The sequence below is a fragment of the Budorcas taxicolor genome, chromosome 2 (genome assembly GCF_023091745.1).
Source record: "Budorcas taxicolor isolate Tak-1 chromosome 2, Takin1.1, whole genome shotgun sequence".
Classification (NCBI taxonomy): Eukaryota; Metazoa; Chordata; class Mammalia; order Artiodactyla; family Bovidae; genus Budorcas; species Budorcas taxicolor.
In genome coordinates, this window is record NC_068911.1 from 74,989,179 (window position 1) to 75,012,945 (window position 23,767).

The window sequence follows — 23,767 nt, forward strand, 5'->3', positions numbered from 1 at the left end:
TACATGCACTTTATCTGAGAATTTTTGATTTCCAAACCTTACTCTTACTAAGCATCTATTCCTTCAATGAGAGTAGCAGGTTTAGTCTTATTAATAATCAAATGAATGATATCACTAGCATGCTTGAAAAAAACCCTTTAAAATATTTTTACTGAGAACTTCTAAGTCCTTCTGACTTAGGTGACTGTATAGGCAATTCAGTACCTTTATCAGATTGAGCAAGGAAGGGAACAGCGCAGGTGGAAATTACCTGTAGCAGGATGTTTGACAGTAAACCAACTCTGGATACTCTAACGCTTCTCTTTTTGATAATGCTTTACATTGTGTGTGTAAAACTTTTATAACTGATTTTGAAAAGACATGTTCTCACAATATTTTACCATTTCTTGATTTTGCTAGCAGCTACCAGGTACAATCTCTGGATTGAGAAGATCCCCTAGAGGAGGGCATGGCAACCCATTCCAGTAACCTTGCCTGGAGAATCCTGTGGACAGAGGAGCCTGGCAGGCGACAATCTATAGGGTCGCACAGAGTCAGATACTACTGAAGCAATTTAGTACACACACTTGAGGTACTATATGGTGGGGGGGAAATGACACGTGACCCCACTCACCGAGAAGCATTGTTTGCTCCCTAAGCTCACTCTTAACATAATAAAATAGTCTGTGGAAGCAAAAAGAGTCAATGTGACTCCACAGTTGCTATCTTTAGCACGTGTGAATCTGACTCCAAAACGAGTTGGTTGTTCGGTCACTCAGTTGTGTCTGATTCTTTTGCCACCCATGGGCTGTAGCTAGCCAGGCTCTTCTGTCCGTGGGATTCCCCAGGCAAGAATACTGGAGTTGGTAGCCATTTCCTTCTCCAGGGAATCTTCACAACCCAGGGATCGAAAATGCATCTCCTGCATTGGCAGGTGGATTCTTTACCACTGAGCCATTAGGTAAGTAGGTAAAAAAAAAAAACCTTGTAATTTTTTATTTCACAACTCAGTTAAGTGGAAAATGAAGACACAGAAGAGGATACTCACATTCTTTTAGAAATAATTTTAGGTAAAATTATAAATGAGGAGAGATTTGGCTTTAGTGCTCTTTTTGTGGATTTCATTGTAGCTATTCTATAATTCAGACATGCAGGGCACTACTGGGGCCCCATGCACCTTCTATTAGAAACCAAGTCGTTCACTACTTTGGCTGTGATTGACAATTTCATGGCTTTAAAGACCTGATATTAACCATCCCCAAAGAAATAACGCAAAGGATGGGTTTAAATGAAAAAGAATGTATTCCTAACATGTTACAGCACTTTTGAACAGCTTCCCAAAGTCACACCACATAAATAACAACATTCATAAGGGTAACCCAGCATAATCCTGCTGCTGCTGCTGCTGCTAAGTCGCTTCAGTCGTGGCCAACTCTGCGCAACCCCATAGACGGCAGCCCACCAGGCTCCCCCGTCCCTGGGATTCTCCAGGCAAGAGCACTGGAGTGGACTGCCATTTCCTTCTCCAATGCACGAGTGAAAGCGAAGTCGCTCAGTCGTGTCTGACTCTTCTCGACCCCATGGACTGCAGCCCACCAGGCTCCTCGGTCATGGGATTTTCCAGGCAAGAGTACTGCTATATAATTCTTTTTCCAAATTCTAACACATTACCAAATCATTCTTTAAGTCAAAGCCAAGTTTGGTTCTCCTAATAAACCCTTTATAATTAACCTCAGAGCATTTCCCAACCCTGTGAAGGCTATTATTTCTAGCACTCCATAATCCTTCCACATATATAATTTTCTCTGTGTGGGCCTGTAGAGAGGGGGAAAAGGTGAGCAGATAGCAAAGATGTCTTAATGCTGGCTTCACAATTATATGAAATGGTATAATTTGTGTAAATGTCAATTTGTTTAGTTCTTGGTTCATACCGTCCTTCTCCTATATAACAAAGGTACCTAACTTTGTGAATTTAAGAGTCCAATTAAATGACAGTATTGTTTGGGTGTTAGTAAATATTCGCTAACGTTGATGACAATAAGCGCTATGTTAATCAGATAACACACTTCAATTTCTAAGAGGGGAAAAAAAGACTCTCTTAGTTTTTCAAGCATCTACCTAAAGACAGCACAGCAAATGACCTGCCACCACTGTGCTAAAAAGTCACAGATGGAATATTTTTGTTGGTACAATCTGTGTACAAAGATTATTGAGGACCAAACAGTTTGAACTGTGGTTTTCTGTTGCTGTGGCATATCCTCATGTATTTGTCCTCCTCATTTCTGTAGAACTGGAGGATAGACAGTGTAGCTGTCTGATCAGAATTGGGGCTAGCCGGTGTCAATGGAGGAGAAGGAAGCTGAGGCAGTGGTTAGTCTGGAGTTGTGCCTGATATTCACACTTTAATTGTAACTGAGCTAACTGGCCACAAATCAGACAAAAGCGCATGGCATAAAAAGACTGGAAATGGTTGAGAAACATAAGAGAAAAGTTGGTATTTTTAAAAATATTTAAGTATCTATAAATTATCACCCAAATTATTTTTTCATTTTATTGTAATGAGTGCTGTTCCTCCACCAATTCTTAACAATTTTAAGAATGTGTAATGAGTCAATACTTATGATAATTAACCATTTTATCAGTTAAGAAACACTAAAATTTTATACCCAGGGCATTCAAAAAAATAAAGGAAAAGTGTAGACAAAGTTTAAGGTGCACAAAAACTGGTGGGTTTAACAACAGTCAGAGAGCTAAATCTAATAGTTAACAACTGGCTCTCTACAAAAATGTATTTATTTATATAAAGAATGCATAGACCCACTATTTACAATAATAAAATATAAATATTCTTTACATAATTCCATTTAATCAATTGATTCTCACAGAGGTGATTATTAATTGAGTTTTGCCTAAGTTTTGTACCCATCACCAACTTCCAGCTGCAAATGATAGATGAGTGTAATTAAGATATGAATATTGGTTGGCATTTTCATTTAAGAAAATGGGTAAGAGGGTTTCCCAGATGGTGCTAGTGGTAAAGGATCCACCTGCCGACGCAGGAGACATAAGAGACGTGGGTTTGATCCCTAGGTCAGGGAAGATCCCTGGAATAGGAAATGGCAACTCGCTTCAGTATTCTTGCCTAGAAAATTCCCTGGACAGAGGAGCCTGGCAAGCTACAGTCCACACAGCTGCAGAGAGTCAGACATGACTGAGCAACTGAGCATACACACATGGGTCAAAGGAAAATGAAATATCAAAAACATGCTGAAACTTCACTCATCTGTCAGTGACATGAATGACTTCTCTGCTAAGTAGGATTAAAGTTTTGAAGACCAGAAGAATATTTATTCAGCTTCTTGTGTTATGCACACTGTAAAAGCTACAGAAATGAGTTAATTTGCATTATTCACATTTTTCCATTCTTTTCTACTATACAATCTATAAAATAATAAACTGATAGCCCTGATGTGGGGGCATTTGCCAATTTCTGTGGAGCAAGTAATCCCACCAGGGCTGGTAATTTAATATAATTTTATATCAATATAATATTTATGGGAATAACTCAAAGTGCACAATAAACATACAAGCAAAAGCAAAAGAGCTCTTATGATAACCATCAAAATAGAGTCAAACAATATTTTTAGAATTTCACTGTTTTGATGATTATGATGTCATTTTTAAGACCATTTAAATATCAAAATGGAAGAGTTATAGTTCAGGCATCCAAAATGAAGCCAAGTTACCATTGTAGATGTGGTTTCAGACACCTTTCATCATCATTAAGAACCTGAATTTTCTCTAGAACATATCAAACTCAAGGAAAACTCAAGCCACTTCAGACCCCAACCAATCCTTGCTTATGAATTCTCTTCTTATTAGCTCCAATCCTAATTACTGAAAACAATTTATGTAACCTTGCAGTTTTTTTGGTTTCATCAGCCTCCAGCATTTTGTAGTCAGGGAAACACAATTTCAAGCACTTCTTAAATCTGTCGTCTCCCAGGTTTTGTCTTAACAAACCCCAAATAAATGCCTCTTTACTTCAATCAGGTCTCAGTTTCTGAAATTTTGGTTAAGAGTTACAACAAATATTTTCACCCATATGTCCTCAGACCTTTGGAAAAATGAATGAAGGTCATGTAGTACTCTGACACACTCTTTTATACAAGCATAGTTCTATTATTCAAGAATTCTAAGGTAATTGATTTTGCTACTCTATATAAAGCATAAAATTGAAAACTGGAGAACTAATTAAGTACAAAGAATAACCACAAAAATAAAGTTAAAAAATTCTTTGCATATGGCCAATATGCATTTAATACTTTGGCAAGCATTCTGTGGTTTTGTAAATATTACATAGACAATATAAAGGTAATCTTTATTAAAAGCAAAAAAAATATATGTATATTATAAATGTTTTTACTTTTAAGGCAATACAAATAAAAGCTGTACAATGAAGTTTTTTGGATTAAGATTATATTTTATACTTAGAAAATTAAATGATTTCATTTCATATTTAGAAAGTTAAACCACACCCACATAGTTCTCTGCAAAGATTAAAATCAAGCCTAGATTAACAACTGTAACTCAGAGGCGAAAAAGTTTCATTGAGCAGATCATTTGATGCTGCCATAGAAAGGTTCCTCTGTCCTTGGGATTCTCCAGGCAAGAATACTGGAGTGTGTTGCCGTATCCTCCTCTAGGAGATCTTCCCAACCCAGGGATCGAACCTGTGTCTCTTGTGTCTCCTGCACTGGCAGGCAGATTCTTCACCACTGAGCCATAGAAAAGTAAATGTGCATGGTTAAAAATTCAGGTGCTAGAATGAAGTGACCAGGGTTTGAATGTGGTTCTGCCCTTACTAACAATAGGACCCAGGAAGACACTAATCTCTGAATTCCAGTTCCTTCATGTGTAAAATTAGGATTAAAAGTAACAGCTGTTAAGTGTATTAATGCACGAAAAGTATAGCAGTGAATATAATTTTTTTTTAAAAAGCTCACATTTCTTTTACCATTTGAAAGGAAACCCACCCTTCTAGTGAGTTTGGAACAGATTTTGTCTCTTAATTGGACACTTTAAGAGATGCTAACTAGAACACCAGAAATTTTTTTTCTTTTTTAAAAAATTTATTTATTTTTTAATTGAAGGAAAATTGCTTTATAGTATTGTGTTGGTTTCTACCAAACATCACATGAATCAGCCATAGGCTTACCCATGTCCCCTCTCACTTGGACAGCAATTGTTTTTTAATGCATATTCTTATTTATTACTTGTTTACTGTCTGTGCTGTGGGCCTGGGCCAAGCACAGGCCTCCACCCTGCGATGCTTTTCCTGCTTGTTACCCTTTTTCCTTTCTGGATCCCACATTCTGCGTATGTAAGTATACATTTTCAGTGCGATCAACTGCGTTATCTTCTTTCTCGATCCCTTCCTCCTCCCTCCTTCCCTGACTTTTAAACCTCAAGTTACTACCTATTTCTTCCAGTACACTGTCCTTGCTAAATGTTATAGAAAACTTTCCAGAAATACCTGTGCCAACACCGTACTTCTCTGTGCTGGTATTTACACACAAGTCACCCTTTATTGATGTTCTGATAGTGCCTAGAATTCAGGAGAATAAGTCCAAAAGACATCGAACACCTGCTGTGACTCTTTCCCATAAACCCTGTGGTGGAGTGCACTCTTAAAAGCTCTCACAGTTCCATTAAGATGGTCAAAGAGAGAACTCTGCAAATGGCTGATGCTAATGAGCCCATAGATATTTTTAAAGCCTGATGTGGTCAATCAGAGGGGAGGCAGCTGCCAAGACATCCTCTTCTCTGCAGCTCTGAAGCACTTTCTGCAGGGAGGTGGGCCTGGCTGGTGGTGCCACAATGCCCAGCCTTACGCCTCAGTCATAACAATGTCAGCAACTCTTCCCTGTTCGTTTTACTCTAAGAAGAAAATACAACTCAGAAAAAAAATTAAGGGGTTCAGCTTCAAAAAATGTGAGAGGACAAAACTCTGATTATCTGTCCTGCATTTTAAATACAAAGAAAATAAGCCAATACACCTTATTTACTTTGAACCCAATCCATGTAATGAGTGTCAAATTAGTACCTCTCATTTTAAATGGAATCTATGTGCTATTTGATTAATTATCAGTAGACTGTATATTTTCTGAATTGGATGAGGACAGTTAGGAAATGTTTTCAGAAGTCTGAGAAGTGATGCTAGAATGAGAAAGATTGTCAATGCTGTTTTCAACAATAATTATGGGAAACAATATGATCTAATAATACAAAGTACAGGATCCAGAGTCACGCTGACATAAAGAACAAAAGCGGGCCCCATTACATATTAGCTTTGTGATTTTGGGCAACTACTTAAAATCAGCATCATATACTTAATAGGTTATGCCAAGTAAGTAAAATAACACGTGTAAAATGTAAGTGCAGCCCCCAGTACAGATGTTTAATAAAAGCCCAATAAATGCCAGTTATTACTGCTGTAAGAATGGAGAGTAAACTCTGGAAATTCTTACTTCCGTATCTGTTGCACTGAATCTCACGATGTTCCCTAAACATTGTTCCCCTGCCTATATCATGAGTATCAAACAGGTAGTTAGTAAACTGAACACGGCCTCAAGAAGAATTTCACTGGAATAGATTTGCTGTTATTATCGTCACCATTAAATCTAAGGTCTTCTGAGGAGGTATACTCTAGATCCACCATTCCTTCACGTCATACACTTGGCTCCTTTCTCACAGACCTACGACTTGCCTGCATCTGAAGATTTATTTGGATTTGCATCTCTGATCTAGATTTTTTTTCAGACTTCTATCCCACGCTACCAAAAACACAACTGTCATATGTCTCCTTCCTCTTGAAAACTATGTTCTGCTCATGTAGTTTTCCAGAATAAGTATTAATAAAATTTGTGTTGTCTCTCATTAGAGCCATCATTATGATAATAGCTAACACTTCCTGGGCACTTAATATAAATCAAGTACAATGAAAGCATTTTGCCTGTATTCACTCATGTAAGCCACCATCAAACTTCCAATGTAGATATATTTTTTACCAGTATTTATAGATGAGGACGGCTTCCCAGTGGCTCAGGGGTAAAGAAAGTGCCTGCTAATACAGGAGACGCGGGAGATGCAGATTCGATCCCAGGGTCAGAAAGATAGATCCCCTTGGAGAATGAAATACTACTCTAGTATTCCTGCCCAGAGAATCCCATGAACAGAGGAACCTGGCAGAGAATCCCATGAACAGAGGAACCTGGCAAACTGCAGTCCATGGGGTCTCAAAGAGTCAGACATGACAGAGACGGAGCATGCATGCACGGATGGATGAGAAAACCAAACGTTAGGCTACTACATTACTTGCTACTGAGCAGATGATCTTTGAAGAGAATACAGGCAATTTGAGTCTAGACATTATATTTTTAACTAATAGATAGACTAGAAGGCCACTTATTGTGGATTTTAATAGTCATTCCAAAGGAATCATCCCAAAGTGATTATATTAATGGTGGGAATTTCAGTCATGTGGTAGAAGATACCTTAGGACAGAAAAGCCTCTTAAAATATACTCCCCAAACGTCTGTACATTGTGTTGACAAGTAGGGTTGACCTTACCAATTTAAAAATACAATTAGCACATAAATGAGACAAATGTAGATATTTAGTTTTATAAATAACATTCCATGACATCAAATGACTATGTATTTTGTATTTTAAACATATTCCAGACAAATCATCCCTTCCAATTCTTCATTCTTTTGTGGCTTTCTTTAGAAATTTTTAGTTAGCATACTCCTTTGTGGTAATGAGATGTTCCAGAATGTTCACTTATACATTTCAGATGAAGACAGCATTGAAGATAATTTTTTAAAACTATAAGTACATGAATATTCTCTTTATTTTCTAACATTTCACTGTCAATAGGACAACATACATTAACTCCTTATTCCAACCATCATCACTTATTTTTACTCCATCCTCATTAAACTGTCTTTTTTTACAGTTGTAATGTACTATGGGTTTCCCAGGTGGCACAGTGGTAAAGAATCCTGCCAATGCAAGAGACGCAGGTTCAGTCCCTGGGTCAGGAAAGAGCTCCTGGAGTAGGAAACGGCAAACTACTCCAGTATTTTTGCCTGGGAAATCCCATGGACAGAGGAGCCTGGCAAGCTATAGTCCATGGGATTGCAAAGAGTCAGACACGACTAAGCAACTAAACAAGAATAATAACGTACTATACTTTGAGTGCGTAATTGATTTAATCAAGACATCCTAAAATGTCATCAATTAAAATAATTCACGTGATTTTCTGTTTGTTTTTTTTTTTTTTTTCTGGTGCAATCTATAAACTAAAAGTGCCAGATGGAATATTCTATTGGACTTGTATATAGCTACATTAATGGTATACAAACATAAACACTGAAAACACTAAGATGTCCTCAAGCACGATACTAACTCAAGCTAAAAGACCATCAGAGGTGTATTATATTTGGAGGGAAAAACGATTACCTGAATCTTACACAATTTAAAATACCTTGAAAATCAATCTCCTTCATAGGTTTTTTTTCAAATAAATGATATAATCATGGTCAGAGCTACTTCTAACAGAACTAAACTAGACTGAGGATCTTCTGGCTCCTCAGTTGTGACTTTTTCAATTACAGCGAACTGAAGGAATTTGCAGTAGAGTCTCTTTCTCACAAATTCAACTGATCCAATCAGGAAAGCAAAATCATAGCAAACCTAAATATTTTTCTTTCACAATAGCTCTCAAACACAAGCAGCTATTCACTGATAATCAAATAAAGAAACAATATTCCTTTTTAACACCATAAAGGAAACATAAAGGTTATGTAGGACTTACTGTATATAGAGTATAACAGTGTATAGTGTATTTTATAAGTACAAGAAGCAAATTTTGATGAATATTTTTCCAGCTATCACTGTGCAGCCTGGAGCATAACACCTGGGAAAGAGATGGCTCCCTACATTTTAGGACCAAGGCAATGAAGGTATGAGGTTTCAGGAAAAAAATTTGATAACATCACTTGGCTATCATTGTGGACAAGAGAAAGGCACTAAATGAATACATTAAATTTAGTTCTACCTAATGAAGAAGCACAAGCTGGAATCAAGATTGCCAGGAGAAATATCAATAATCTCAGATATGCAGATGACACCACCCTTATGGAAAAAAGTGAAGAGGAACTAAAAAGCCTCTTGATGAACGTGAAAGAGCAGAGTGAAAAAGTTGGCTTAAAGCTCAACATTCAGAAAAAGAAGATCATGGCATCTGGTCCCATCACTCCATGGGAAACAGATGGGGAAACAGTGGAAACAGTGTCAGACTTTATTTTTGGGGGGCTCCAAAATCACTGCAGATGGTGACTGCAGACATGAAATTAAAAGACGCTTACTCCTTGGAAGGAAAGTTATGACCAACCTAGATAGCATATTGAAAAGCAGAGACATTACTTTGCCGACTAAGGTTCGTCTAGTCAAGGCTATGGTTTTTCCAGTGGTCATGTATGGATGTGAGAGTTGGACTGTGAAGAAAGCTGAGTGCCGAAGAATTGATGCTTTTGAACTGTGGTGTTGGAGAAGACTCTTGAGAGTCTCTTGGACTGCAAGGAGGTCCAACCAGTCCATCCTAAAGGAGATCAGTCCTGGGTGTTCACTGGAAGGACTGATGCTAAAACTGAAACTCCAGTACTTTGGCCACCTCATGTGAAGAGTTGACTCATTGGAAAAGACCCTGATGCTGGCAGGGATTGGGGACAGGAGAAGCAGGGGACGACAGAGGATGAGATGGTTGGATGGCATCACGGACTCGATGGACGTGAGTCTGAGTGAACTCCGGGAGTTGGTGATGGACAGGGAGGCCTGGCGTGCTGCGATTCATGGGGTTGCAAAGAGTCGGACACGACTGAGCGACTGAACTAAGAACTAACTAGGAACTAACAACCAAATTTGGCCTGAAAGTTTCTAGTGGGCTGCAGGCTCTACTGTTTTTCCTTATTCAGAATACAATGGTAAACAAAATACATATGCAATAGTAAACAAATATAAAATAGTCGCAAATTGGGGTATGTCCTATGAAAGGGTAAAAAGGTGCAGAGAAAGAAAATAATGGGGATGTGGATAGTGGGTTATTCACAGATTTTTATCCCAAGTGAAAGATACATAAAACTTGTCAAAAATTGTAAAATATTTCAAAGTTACAGATGTAACATGTACTTGTTACCTACATTTAATGGATATTAGTATTTAGCATATTAACTTTAGATTCCTCCTTTTGAAATATAAATGAAAATGAAAAAGTACAGTTAAAGCACCCACCATCCATTCTTAGATCCTTCCTTTTTCGAGGTACCAATTTTCACATCCTTTTTTATCATCCCTTCCTATGTATATTTTTTGTTTCATAAAATAGATTGTTTTCCTGTGTGTTTTAATGATGTAAGTACTGTCTTGCAACTTGTAATTTTCACTGAATGGTGTATATATACATAAATCTGACTATTCAGTTCAGTCTATTACCTATTTTGTCATTATATGAACAAAGCACAGCTTATCCAACCCTATACTGATGGGCGCACGCATGCATGTGTACCTGCTCAGTTGTGTCCAACTCTTTGCAACCCCATGGACTATAGCCCACCAGGCTCTTCTGTCCATGGGTTTCTCCAGGCACGAATACTGGAGTAGGTGCCATTTCCTTCTCCAGGGGTTTTTCCAAACCTGGACTTGAACCTGCCTTGCTCGTGTCTCCTGCTCCAGCAGGCAGGTTCTTTACCACTGAGCCACCTGGGAAGCCCCATATTGACGGTTAACTTTTTACTACCAGGTTTCCTAGATGCCACACTCACAGCGCATCTGGCACTTAGAGTACATTATGAGAGCTCCTGCCTCAATACATGCTTGTCAATAAATTATACTGTCAAACTTTAAACTTTTGCCATGTTGATAGTATGTCATGTGTGAAACAGTGTCTTCTTTCAACTTTAATTTCCCTAATTACTAACCACAAAATTGAACATCTATTCATAATTGTATTAGCATTTTTCTGTATATTATATATTTATATTCTGTGTCTATTTTTTATTGGATTGGCTTTTATTTTTATAAGAGTTCCTTTCATATTGAAATAGTAATTCCTTGTCAGTTACTGAATTACAATTTTTTTTTTCCTGTCTGTGCCCATTGTTTCACCTTTTTAATTGCATATTTGGTCATATAAACAAGCTTAATATATGCAAATATATCATATTTCCTTATGTTTTGTGTTACTTGCATCATACCTGACATAAAGATATTCTACATTTTTCTACAAGTTTTATAGTATTTGATTTTTTTTTTTTACATTTAAGTATTTAGTTCATTACTGAACCGATTTAGTTCATTGGGAATTTATTTTCATATATGGTATGAGGCAGGGATCTAATTTTATATTTTTCAATGTGACTGGCTAGTTGTTCAAAGAATATTCACTAGAACAGTCTTTGCTTTTCCATCTCATTTGCAATGTCTCCTCTGATGTAAACTAAGTTGCCATTTAAATGTGGCTCTGTTTTTAAGCTCTCCATTTGTTCCACATGCAGTCCCATGTTTTTAACTACTATAACATTTTCAGTACTGAGATATGTTAGGGTAAGCACATCTTCCCCTTTCCTAATTCTTTTTCAAAATTTTACTGGGTCATTTTTTAAGCCCTAGACCTTTCACAGAAATTTTAGGATAAATGGTACCTACATATTTTAATGTATTATGTAAAATTTTAATTAAAAATACAAGAGAGTAGCATACTTTTAAATCTCCTTTCATCTGCTCTTTTTTTTTTTTCCTTTTTTTTTTTGCTGGGTTATTGGAAAGCAACTCCAAGATAGTATCATTTTTCCTGTAAAAACTTGCATATATATCACTAACAGATGAAGACTTTGGATCAGCATGCTCTGGATGGGGGATCAGAGACAGCTACCTCAAAGAGCAGATATTCAAGCTGGAACCTCAAATGTCAAGAGTCAGTTATTGGAAGACTCTTCCAAGAAGGATCTTAGAGCAAGAAATGTTGTTACATTCAAGTAACTGAGTCAAGATCAGTATGGCTGGAGTTTGGAGATGGAGGGAAGGCAGGAGAGGAGTTGGAAACGACAGCAAAGTCTCAGTCACTGATTTTTGGAGGCTGAGGTAATGAATACAACTGAAAGCAACTAAAGGACTCAAACAGGAAAGAGATGCGATCCAAAACACTCCTGCATAAAGAAGAGGCTGATTTTCCTACAAGAAAGGAAACTCAGAGCAGCTGGCAGGCTCCTGCAGCAGTCCAGAGGAGAGATGCAAGTCGTATGTACTGGGAGTACAACACATATGGGGATCGGTGGACAGATTTGAGACCTATTATATAACATGTGACTCTAGGGGAAAGACAGTAAGACCAAAACAGAATTTTTTAAAAAAAAATCTTAGGGCTGAAATAAACAGCTCAATATAGTAAGTCATCATTTATTAAGGCTACATGTGAGGTTCTGATTCTAAATTTAAACCAAACCAAAGAACACTAAATGAACTGCACTTATATAATGTCAGTAGTATGAGTTGGTAATACCTTTTTTTCCTTAGCTGTTTCAAAGAATGGTGAAGGTTGAAAGCATCTTGGATTCTCTCAAGTGTGTTATATTGCTACTGCCTAAATAGCTGCACAGCATCCAATTAAATAGTGATGTTTCTGCCTGGGAAAGCTGTATACAAGCAAATGAAACCAGAAAGGTGCATGTACATGCTGGGAATACATAATTACAGCGGGAACCTATTTGAAACCCAATTCACCATTACACATATTCAAATATAATAACCGATAAATCAGGATCCTGATATATCACAACAACACCCATCCAACTCATAAATTACAGAGTTAGCCTGAAAATTGGTATTTATTTCCACTAATGTCCATGTAATTATGAAGTCTTACAACAAATGCATCTTTTTTTCTTTATGTGATTTATTTGTACTAAAAAAGAAAACTCTTTACAAAGCTAAGTGCTATTTATCAAGTATTTATTAGCAATTGAACCAGCAACAGTCTTAGTGCTGAGACTATATGCTTAAGCTCTATACATCTCCAAAAAGATAAGGTATACACACAAATAACAATGGCGCAAAACAGAATACAGTAATTTAGACAAGGGCTGAAGAGCTATTAGACTATAAGTTTCCACAGAACTGGATGGTGTCTCCTTTACTTTTTTATTTCCAGCTCCTAGTACTAGTGCTATGGCAAACAGTAAGTACTTAATAAGTGTTCATTCATCCACTTACACAAATATTGATTAAGAGGAGTTACTAGATATGAGACATACAAAGACCTAGCTCCTGCCTTTGCTGAGCTTACACTCATTCCTTTGAAACTCATTTTGAATGCCCTGCTTAAAGACAGAAAGAAGGACATGCAGAACAGGAAAAGAGGAAAGTAGGGTTTGTGATGATGAGAAGGCAAGGTAATCTGTTCAATATGAGGTCAGAGCTGGAGGGACTTGATGAGTCTGGTAAGTACTGTGTGCTTTGAGATGGAAGAGAAAACAACCCTAGGCACCTTAGGAGGAGGCCATGTTTCAATAATGGGCAGCCAAGTTGAAAACACCCAGTGTCATCATTTTCTCCAAATCTTCTTAAAGTGTTCAGCTGTTTTGAATAAAAAGGAAATATGGAGTAAAGGATATGGGAGGAAAATGGTTAAGAGTCCAGGCCTCATCACACTCTCCGCAAGAAAAGCCAAAACAATAGAGTGAATATAAAGGGTGCTGTGGAAAGATATGTAAAGACAGTAAGTCGGTATTATGTTGGGGAAAGGGCTTCCCAGCTGGTGCTAGTGGTAAAGAGTCCACCTGCCAATGCAGGAGACATAAGAGATGTGAGTTCGATCCCTGGGTCAGGAAGATCGCCTGGAGAAGAGCATGGCAACCCATACCAGTATTCTTGCCTGTAGAATCCCAGAGACAGAGAAGCCTGGCGGGCTATAGTCCATGGGGGTCACAAAGAGTTAGACATGACTGAAGCGACGTAGCATGCACCCACATGTTGGGGAAAAAAAGAGTATGAGATAAAAATACAGGTAGAGGGAGAAATGGAGTGGAAGGAGAAGGGGTATGGTCTGAGTTTAGAGCACTGAGATTTGATATTTCAACGATAGAGCTGTTCTGGTTTGTCAAACTATCATGGGTAAAGCTGTGGACACAAGCAGCTATGAGGAGTGGAGATAAATGATATGAATGGAATAGAAGACTCCAGAATAGAGGTGGTCAAGGAAACAAGAGGCTAATGGTTCCGTGAGCTATCACATGGCTATTCACATCATGGTTTGGTGGGAAATACTGGGCTGGAAAGAAGATAGAAAACCATTGCCAAAGTGTTTGAATGTTGTGAAATACCAGGAGATTCAGGCAAAGAGGATGAGTAGAATAAGAGACTTGGTAAAGTTTTCATAGAGAAAAAAACATTTGATATGAGCCTTGTAGCAGGTACAGAACTTCATAGTCAGAGATTGTGAAGCAGAGAACTTTCAGCCTGAGGGATAGGGAAAGTAAAGTCAGAGGAGGCAGCAATGGTTAACTATTTCTGATTCATTGCACTGGATTTCCCAGATTTCTCAGGCAAAATAATATGAAAATAATTCTACTGTCTATCAGTCAATGGCTTTTATAATATATTCATATTCAAGTGAGTATTAAATATTTTCCAAACGGACCACTAACTTGTATCTATTTCTTTCACTCAAACTACTTAAATCCCATATTTCCACTAAACTAAACACTTAATGACTTAACTGGTCCATGGCTAGTGTCCAGACAGGGACATGACCTACTATGTAAATCTGCAACTGGTTCCAGATCTGATCTCACAATGCCAGGCTAACTGGTTCTTTTCTAGCACAGGAGATGAAGGGAGTCAGAGTCTGGGAAGGTCTTAATTTAACAGCTTATCAGAGGTTCCTTGACCTATGTTGCTTATTTTTTCCTACTTGGTTTCTGCTCTAACTTAAGACCAATTTTGATCCTTGTTCTTAGAACCATATTATCACAAGGTAGAAAGAAGCTTTTGAGGGTCACATGGTGCTAACTCCTGCTCAAAGACTTCCCTAAAACTTCGATGTTCACTTTCTGCCTTAACAGGCCTCCATTGCTTGAAAAATCATTGATTCAGGGATTGATTGCTATGTTTGTTTTTGCTATAGTAAGTTCTTAAGTTATTATCACAATGCTGAGTAGACATGACCTGTCGCTGTAATCTGAGCTGTATTTACCGCATGTAGTCTATCATTTTGACATGTCTAAAAGCACCTACCACAGAGACCGAACATAAGATACACGATATCTGTCAAAACCGAATCTAAATGTTCAATGCATTTTAACCGCCTGGTAAAGAGAATAGATATGTTTTGGTCATACTTCCACCACAAAGTTTCACGTTAAGATCTGATTTCCATTGATTTTTTAAATCTCTAATCCCACTATACAATGTGCAGTCGGTGGGAGGGAAATGATGGTGGAGGGAAATGGTGACTTGGCTGCACGTGGCAGCATATTCACGCCCTGTGTATTCAGAGAGAAAACCGAGGGAAGTAAGGAAGGAGAGAGGGAGGGCGGGAGACAAACACAGATTATAATCTCAGCCACTGCATAAATCAATAATATGTCTCTAAATGTTAACTTCTACTTGTATAAAATGGGTACAATAATGGCTCCTAATCAAACAAAGATTTTAGGCTATCCAATGAGCTCAAGAATGTGGAAGTATACATTAGAAACTCTTATCCTATATAAGACATCCACTATCAGATTTCACATGCAATTTAGAATACCTATCATTTTGCCTTTTTATATTTCCACTTCCTAAATACTATGTTTATTTGTGGAAACACTATGTTTCAGGAAAAATACGTGTTCCTTGGGAGAGGATGCTTCATCGAACAGCTTCTCATTACTTGTATGAAGTGCCAAGAATCTTGAGAGGGTAGGAAAAAAATCATACCAGCTTCTCCGTAGCTCTCCTTGTGACAGAGCTCAAGTTCAGCTGACTGGCTATAGAGCCACAAGGATTTGATGAAACAAAGCGTTCCACAGCAATACAGAATCCAGCTGCTTCTATCTCAAGGGAAGTACAGGTATGACCTTGGTTGATCGCTGGCGAGTATGCTAGTTGCCTAGCAAAACTCGGAAGTCCAAGGAAAAAGGCATAATGTCTTTACTGATTTACATTTCGAAGCTTTTGATATCAGAATGTGATGTGCTACAAACTGAATACACTTACAGAAAGCATGGAATAGGATGGAATCTTCTACTACCATAGATGCTGACTCGTACCCCCTGATTTGTATCAATTCCTGTATTTGTAATGATAACAAAATGTTATGTTACACAATATGTTAGTGCCTATAAAGCACTGGGTGTACCTGACATTTTAAATTTGAAAGACGAGCTCACAATGAGTGAGATTCAAATAACCGTATCTTAAAAGATCTGTGTGAAGCTAAATTTGGTTTCCTAATACCACATAAATTTGATAGGAATCAAAAATCCTTCTTTACGGTAATTACTTTTATTTTGAAAGTATAAAAATATATTTAAAAAAAGGATTCATCAACAATAATACATATTTCTAAAATGACCTCAGATCAGGACATACTTTAATCTAGCTGAAAAAAATAAATAAAACATTTTACAAAAATTTATGCCTCTATTTGGGGCTAGCAAATGATTTGAAATACATTTCAAGAAACAAGAAATCTTTTTAGCTACTCTTATATGGGCTAACATGTTCAGATCTTTTATACAGCAAATATTAATATTCTAGGGAGAATTTTTGTTTTTTGATGTTTTGCCTTTTTTCTTCCCACTTTTTCTCCTTCCTCATAATGTTAATATGGTGAACTAAAGAGACTATTAAATCAAAAGGGCACTTTTTATTAAATCAATCATTTAATTGTCTTTAAAAACCATGAAAAATCTCTGCCAGATTTCATTTAATACAAAGTTAAATTATCAAGTTTGAAAACTAACCATTGCTAACTACCACTGACAATAAATGATGAGTTGAAAATTTCAGTAACTTCTTGGGCATCACAAAATATGTCTATTTTATTCAACAGGAAAAATAACATCTGTTGGACATAATTCATAAAAAGTCTTTACTAGCTAACTGAAGCACTGCATGGTTTAGCAATCATGCCATTTGCTTACATAAACACAATCTAAACTACAGTTATTTTAGTTTAAATGTAAAACACTTTTTGTGAGATATATAAATATTAACTGAAATAAAAATTAGCAAATATGAAATTAATCTATCATTCAAATACTTCAAAAAACCAAATTGCTTTCAGTTTTTAGAGTAACTTATGATACAAAGACCTTCCTGACAGTGTAGGTATAATTGTGCGTTCTCCTTTTCTTAACACTACCTCATGTCTTCATGCTGTGCTGTGCTAAGTCGCTTCAGTCATGTCCGATTTTTTGCGACCCTGTGGACTGTAGCCAGCCAGGCTCCTCTGTCCATCAGACTCTCCAGGCAAGAATACTGGAGTGGGCTGCCTGTACCCTGCTCCAGGGGATCTTCCTGACCCAGGGATAGAAACTGCATCTCCTGCATGCAGGCAGATTCTTTACCATTAGCACCACCTGGGAAGCCCCATGTCTTCATAATTATCATGAAAATACATTAACTGTATCAGCTACCATAAACTTAATGAATCATTTCCCCACTCTCAGACACATGACCTTCCTCTTCCCTGCCCTAATCCCTATTTTTTGGCATTGCCCCCAACCATCAACATTTTCAATTATGCATTTTCCCTGTGTTTTTGATGTTTTCCCCTTTAGACAAATTATCTGAAGTACAGATGTATAGAGATGAATATCATTATGGCTCTTCTATTTCCAAAGTGCTTTATAAATTTCATTGCCATCATAGCAATATGGATGTACGTACAATTTGTACCATGACTGTCACCAGCACTTAAGTACTGTACTACCATTTTTTATTGGAGAGAAGAACACTAATTTCATGGAGATGAAATTTCCACGATTTCATACAATGAAATCTCACTAGTATTACTTTACTCTCTGGTATTACTACTGCAATGCTTCAAAATATTTGCTAATTATATTTGCTATCATGTTGATTATCTTTGAAGGTATGTATCTTAATTTATATGAAAAATTTACATGTGTATTTTTGTATGCCATTAGACAATAATGCTTTGCCATACTAACTGCAAATTACTTTCCAATATAGATTATTTTACTTTGGGCTTTTGCGGGGGTCAGGTATGTTTAATACTTTTCTATTATTAAATATTTTAAGTATTTTGCAATGTGACTTTTTTATATTACTACAAAGCTCAGATAAAAATCCTACCAAACATTTAGCAAATATGTAATTTCCCCCATGGTATGTATTTTAAAAATCTTTGTCTACTTACTCCATCTGAAATGTATTTTGGTATATGTTGTGAGATATGTTTCTGAATTTTTCTATTTCAAACTCTAATACCAAAATCATTTATTAAATACTTCCTCCCTCTCACATTGCTTTACAATGCTCTATTCATATATGTATATAATGTATACATATATATACACAATATATACATATTCCTATATGTATATATATAATATATAATTCTTATCTATACTACATTGAGATTTCTCTATTTTCCTAGATCTAATACAGTACCAAAAATGTTAAACTATATAATTTTCTATGATTATTTAATATCTGGAGTAGCTTTTCAAGATTTAAGGCTTCTTTTTAAAAATATCCCTTTATTCTCATTAGCTTATTTTTCCAAATAGATTTTCATTATTCCATCACCTCTAAGCATATTCAAAAGCAGAGACATTACTTTGTTGACTAAGGTCCGTCTAGCCAAGGCTATGGTCTTTCCTGTGGTCATGTATGGATGTGAGAGTTGGACTGTGAAGAAGGCTGAGCGCCAAAGAATTGATGCTTTTGAACTGTGGTGTTGGAGAAGACTCTTGAGAGTCCCTTGGACTGCAAGAAGATCCAACCGGTCCATTCTGAAGGAGATCAACCCTGGGATTTCTTTGGAAGGAATGATGCTGAAGCTGAAACTCCAGTACTTTGGCCACCTCATGCGAAGAATTGACTCATTGGAAAAGACTCTGATGCTGGGAGGGATTGGGGGCAGGAGGAGAAGGGGATGACAGAGGATGAGATGGCTGGATGGCATCATGGACTCGATGGACGTGAGTCTCAGTGAACTCCGGGAGTTGGTGATGGACAGGGAGGCCTGGCGTGCTGCGATTCATGGGGTGGCAAAGAGCCGGACACGACTGAGTGACTGAACTGAACTGAACTGAACTGAAGAAAGTCTAGTTGAGCGTTTTATAAAGATTATACTTTTATATCCACAAATTAATGTGGAAATATTTAATAGATTTACCTTTATATCCAGAAGCATAATCTGTCTCTTCATTAATTCAAGTACTTTTCTAACTCACAATAAATCGCATTATAAAGATATGTCCAATATTATATAATTAAAGGGCAGAATGAGATAATAGAAAAGGTGAAGACTATGGGATGGGACACATAAATATATGGAGAGATATATATATATGTATATATATATACACACATGTATATATGTGAGTCTAGTCTTAAATCCTATGTGATCTTGGGCAAGATATTTAGCTTCTTTGAGCCTCAGTTATTTCCTCTGTAAATTGAAGGTAGTGGTTCTTCCAGGATGGCTGTAAAGGGTAGGAATAATGTATATAAAACTATTGGATTACAGCATGTACCCAATAAACGTGAGCTATGAGAATAAATTTTAATATAACATGTGCTCAGTACTTGACATTTTACAAAGTTCTTTCATGTGAATTAGCTCACTTGCTCTTTGATCGTCACAAAACATCTTAGATGATGATGTTGTTGTTATTATCACTGTTAATATTAAGACCAAACAGGTAACATACGTCTTTAAAATCAAAACACAAGCTCATTTCACACTATCATGACATTTGTAAATATATCTGAAGATCAACCTACATCATACAATTACTTTGTCCCTTATTATTTGATGACATTTTTGTTATAATAATTGTAGATGTCCTCTCATTCTATTTTCTATGAATTTTGCTTGCTTAAAGGAATGCTGTTGATTTTAGTATATGTGTTTCATATTCAATAGTTTTATTGAGCTCCTTATTAACTCTTAAAAATATGATTAATTCTCATTTTCTCGGTAGTCACATTAGCAAAATAAATTCTACAATATGTAATGACATATTAATAAAATCAGCTACTTAACTGAAAAATAAAAAACTAAAATTAGTTATCTATCATCATATCACGATATATTAAAAGCCTCCTATGGGAAACATAAACTCAAGATTATTTAGCTAGTAACAGTCAGTTTCATTTAGCCTGTCTATTGTGTTACCTTATGAAATTCTCTTGTCAGTCCTTCAAACCTCACAGTACCTTGCCTGACAGGAAGGTGTGATGCTACAGTGCAGTGGAAAAAGAGAAAGAATACACCTTTTTTATTTTGTGGGCTTTAAATATTATCCTTAAGGATAAGAGAATAAAGGGATGAGTAAAAAGAGGTAAAACAGCACTCACTTGCACATTTGGGAGAGTTTTGCTGCTTTTAATCTCTTAAATCATGGCTGGCTATGCCCTTTCTCAGTGAGCCCAGACCTTCCACTCCCAAATACAACCTCCCCACTATTTTTTCCTCCTAGGGTATCATTTCAGCTTTGACGAGGATACATTTTTTGTGCCTAGACATGTCTTTCCCCATCTACTGCCAGAGTAGGGCATTTCCTTTGAAAAGTAATAATATAAAAAGTCAATTTTCATTGACTGTTGGTTAACACGATCAAATAATCCACCATACAAAGGAATCCACTGATGCCTCAAAAATCATTTTTCCTTAATCATGTCTTGCTTTTAGTTTAATCGTAAAAACAAAACAAAATTAGTAATAACAGTTAAAAAAATCACACAATAATACAATTATTTTCACTGTAGAACCAAACAATCCGCTTCAGTTACGGCTTCTGTACTCACGGGGAAAATGATTAGAAGTGGACGGATTGACACTGTCCCCACTGTCAGCGCTTTCACTGCTGGAAACTTCATCATCTGATTCCCGCACAGAGGAGCAGGGCGAGGAGCCATCAACTTCTTCAAACTTCCTCTTTAAAATTCCACTCATCGCTGCAGTGCTGTCACATGTACCTGTAACAGGAACGGGAGCAGCGGAGCATTGAAATATTTGACCGCTGGATGTGCAGCCAAGGTCTCTGGAGTCATTTTTATACGGCTTTTTATACATGAGCTGAGTTTTCCCTTGAAAGGATCACTAAGCAGTTTTTTAAAAAATATTTTCAGTAATGAACTTAGATTAAATACGAGCATCTGACCACTTGCTTACCAAAATGTAACAATTTTTTAGACATATTTCATTTTAATGCACTACCTCTATTCCTTTTTGTTGGCAAGTTGAGAAAATCCACTTAAGTATGTAAAATTCTGTAACAAAGATAAACGTTAATGTTCCCCAAAGTCCTAAACGATTACTGGAAGGAACACGGATAAGTATGCAAAAACTTCATACTCAATTTTTAAAATGCAAGAAACCCAATTAGCTGAGCACAACGAAGCATATGCAATCAGATCTAAATTTTAGGTGGTTTCCGCTTAACTATTACAGTAAAGTGAAACGCTTCCACATGATACCTGGTTGCTGAAGCTGTCGCCACAGTTTCAGAAACCTCCTAAGGATACTTACAAGGGATATCGCACTAATTGGGTGGGAAGAGTGAAGACTGGGAAGTGGAGGTAGTTTCTCCTAAAGGATGAATGATGTGTCTCCTCTCCTTGAGCTGCCCTCTCTCCATCTTCATCATTTACCTTGACATATGCACAAGGGCATAAACTTTCTGCCAATGTGAACATATTTCAGGAATAACTTATTATTATATTAGCTCAGATATAGGTGGATGGTCTAACATTGCTAAATTAAATTAACTAAGCTGAAGGTATTACTAGGTTGATTCCATTCATTCTATCTTCCATCTTATTTATGTCAGCTGATTTTTAACTCCCATTTAAGTTCTTTGTTCTATTATCTAGGTACTGGCTTCAGAAATTGCTGTAATTACCTCCTTCTCTATGCAAATCACAAAGCGCACAGTCTGACCAGATCCCTGGAGCTGGGCCAGTTTTTCAAATTCTGTTTGGATTAGCAGCATCAGAACCACCTAAGGGGGAAATCTTAGAAATGCAAACTCTAACACATGCAAACTCTAAAACCTCATTCCCGATCTACTGAATCAGAAACTCTCTTGGAGGTTAGGGCCTAGGACACTGCTCTCTGAAGCTGTCCAGGTGATTCTGGCACATACTCAAATTGAGGGCCATTTGCCTAATTTCTAGTCTCTTCTCCAGTAGCTCCTTCCTTGGACTTTTCCTTCCTTGAGTGTGGCCACACACCAGCCCCAGAGAGTTATATAACTCAGCACTCAATTCCTAATCAAAATCTTCTATGTCCATCACTGGTGTGACTTCTAGTAAAGTTAAGGACAGTATTAGATGTCTCTTAAGTATCATTAATTTCAATTTACTCTACTCATCTATTCGTGTGTTTAGTAACCAGTAGGCATATGCTTGACTCCTTCGGTCGAGTAAGGGGGTACAAAAAGGAGGAGATGTGTTACCCGCTCCCAGGAAGCAAGCATTCACTATGCTGGGCTGCATGGAATTGAGAATACCTCCAAGTTCATGTTCTATTGCCTTGTTTTACTAATTTATGTCTTTTCATGACTTATATTAACAATAGATAACTGATAGCAATAAGAAGATACTGCACTGTCCCCTCTTTTGAGAATAAAATCTCTACTCTGACTCTTCTTTTACCATTATTCAGATTGGCTTATTATTTTCTCTGTCTTAAAGAGTATGAAATGCATATAATGTTCATGCATATCTGAGCAGGGTGGAGGGGGAAAAAGATATTTTAAGTAAAGTTCCTGAAATAAAAGTAGGACAGGATATAAATTTGAAAATTGTTCACTTCAAACAAGATGCAAAGTAATTCATGAGGGAGAGACACCAAGACACAAAGTAATACAAGATGGAAACCCATGTTTAAAAAGTACATTTTTAAATAAGACATTGCAATGGTAACAGTTAAAAACCACGTCCTTAAGTGCCATTTAACCATCTGATCTCCTCCAACTTCCTTAAGAAAGGCAGATTTCTTGAGAATCAAGGACACCCAATTGGCCCAAAGGAAACTACATTCCAGCATGGCAAAATGTGGTACTTGGCACTCTCCTCTTCCTTTCTCACTTCCTCAAGCATGAGAGGGGAAATTTTTGGAGGGATGCTAAGATAATTCAAAAATCTCTTTTCCCATTGTTATTACATTTGTACTGGCAAGACCTGAAGCAGTGGAGTTGAAGGCTGACTGCAATTTCTGTCTACATCTTTGGGACTGAAAGAGCCTAAGCTCTTCCCAGGTCAAAGGAGAAAAGGAACGGACTGGTTAAGGCGGGATTAGTATCTATGCTGAAAATTAAACATTCAAATAATTACAGGTGGGTATAACTTTAACTTTGGGCTTCCTGGTGTCTCAGATGATAAAGAATCTGCCTGCAATGCAGGAGACCCATTGAAAGCAAACAATAGTGGATGGGAGAGAAGAATTACGAGGTGGTTGTCTTAGTCCAAGTGAGAAATG

At 37.0% G+C, this 23,767-nt stretch overlaps 1 protein-coding gene across 1 annotated transcript in view; it reads right to left on the reverse strand.

Moving 5' to 3' along the window:
- CSRNP3 (cysteine and serine rich nuclear protein 3) overlaps positions 1-21,268 on the reverse strand; it is a 76,966-nt gene extending 55,698 nt beyond the window's left edge. The window contains exon 1 of the mRNA XM_052635979.1: positions 21,091-21,268. Within this exon, the coding sequence (XP_052491939.1) occupies positions 21,091-21,238 (148 nt within the window). The 5' untranslated portion in view covers positions 21,239-21,268. The remainder of the gene's footprint in view (positions 1-21,090) is intronic.
- Between the last annotated feature and the right edge of the window lie 2,499 nt (positions 21,269-23,767).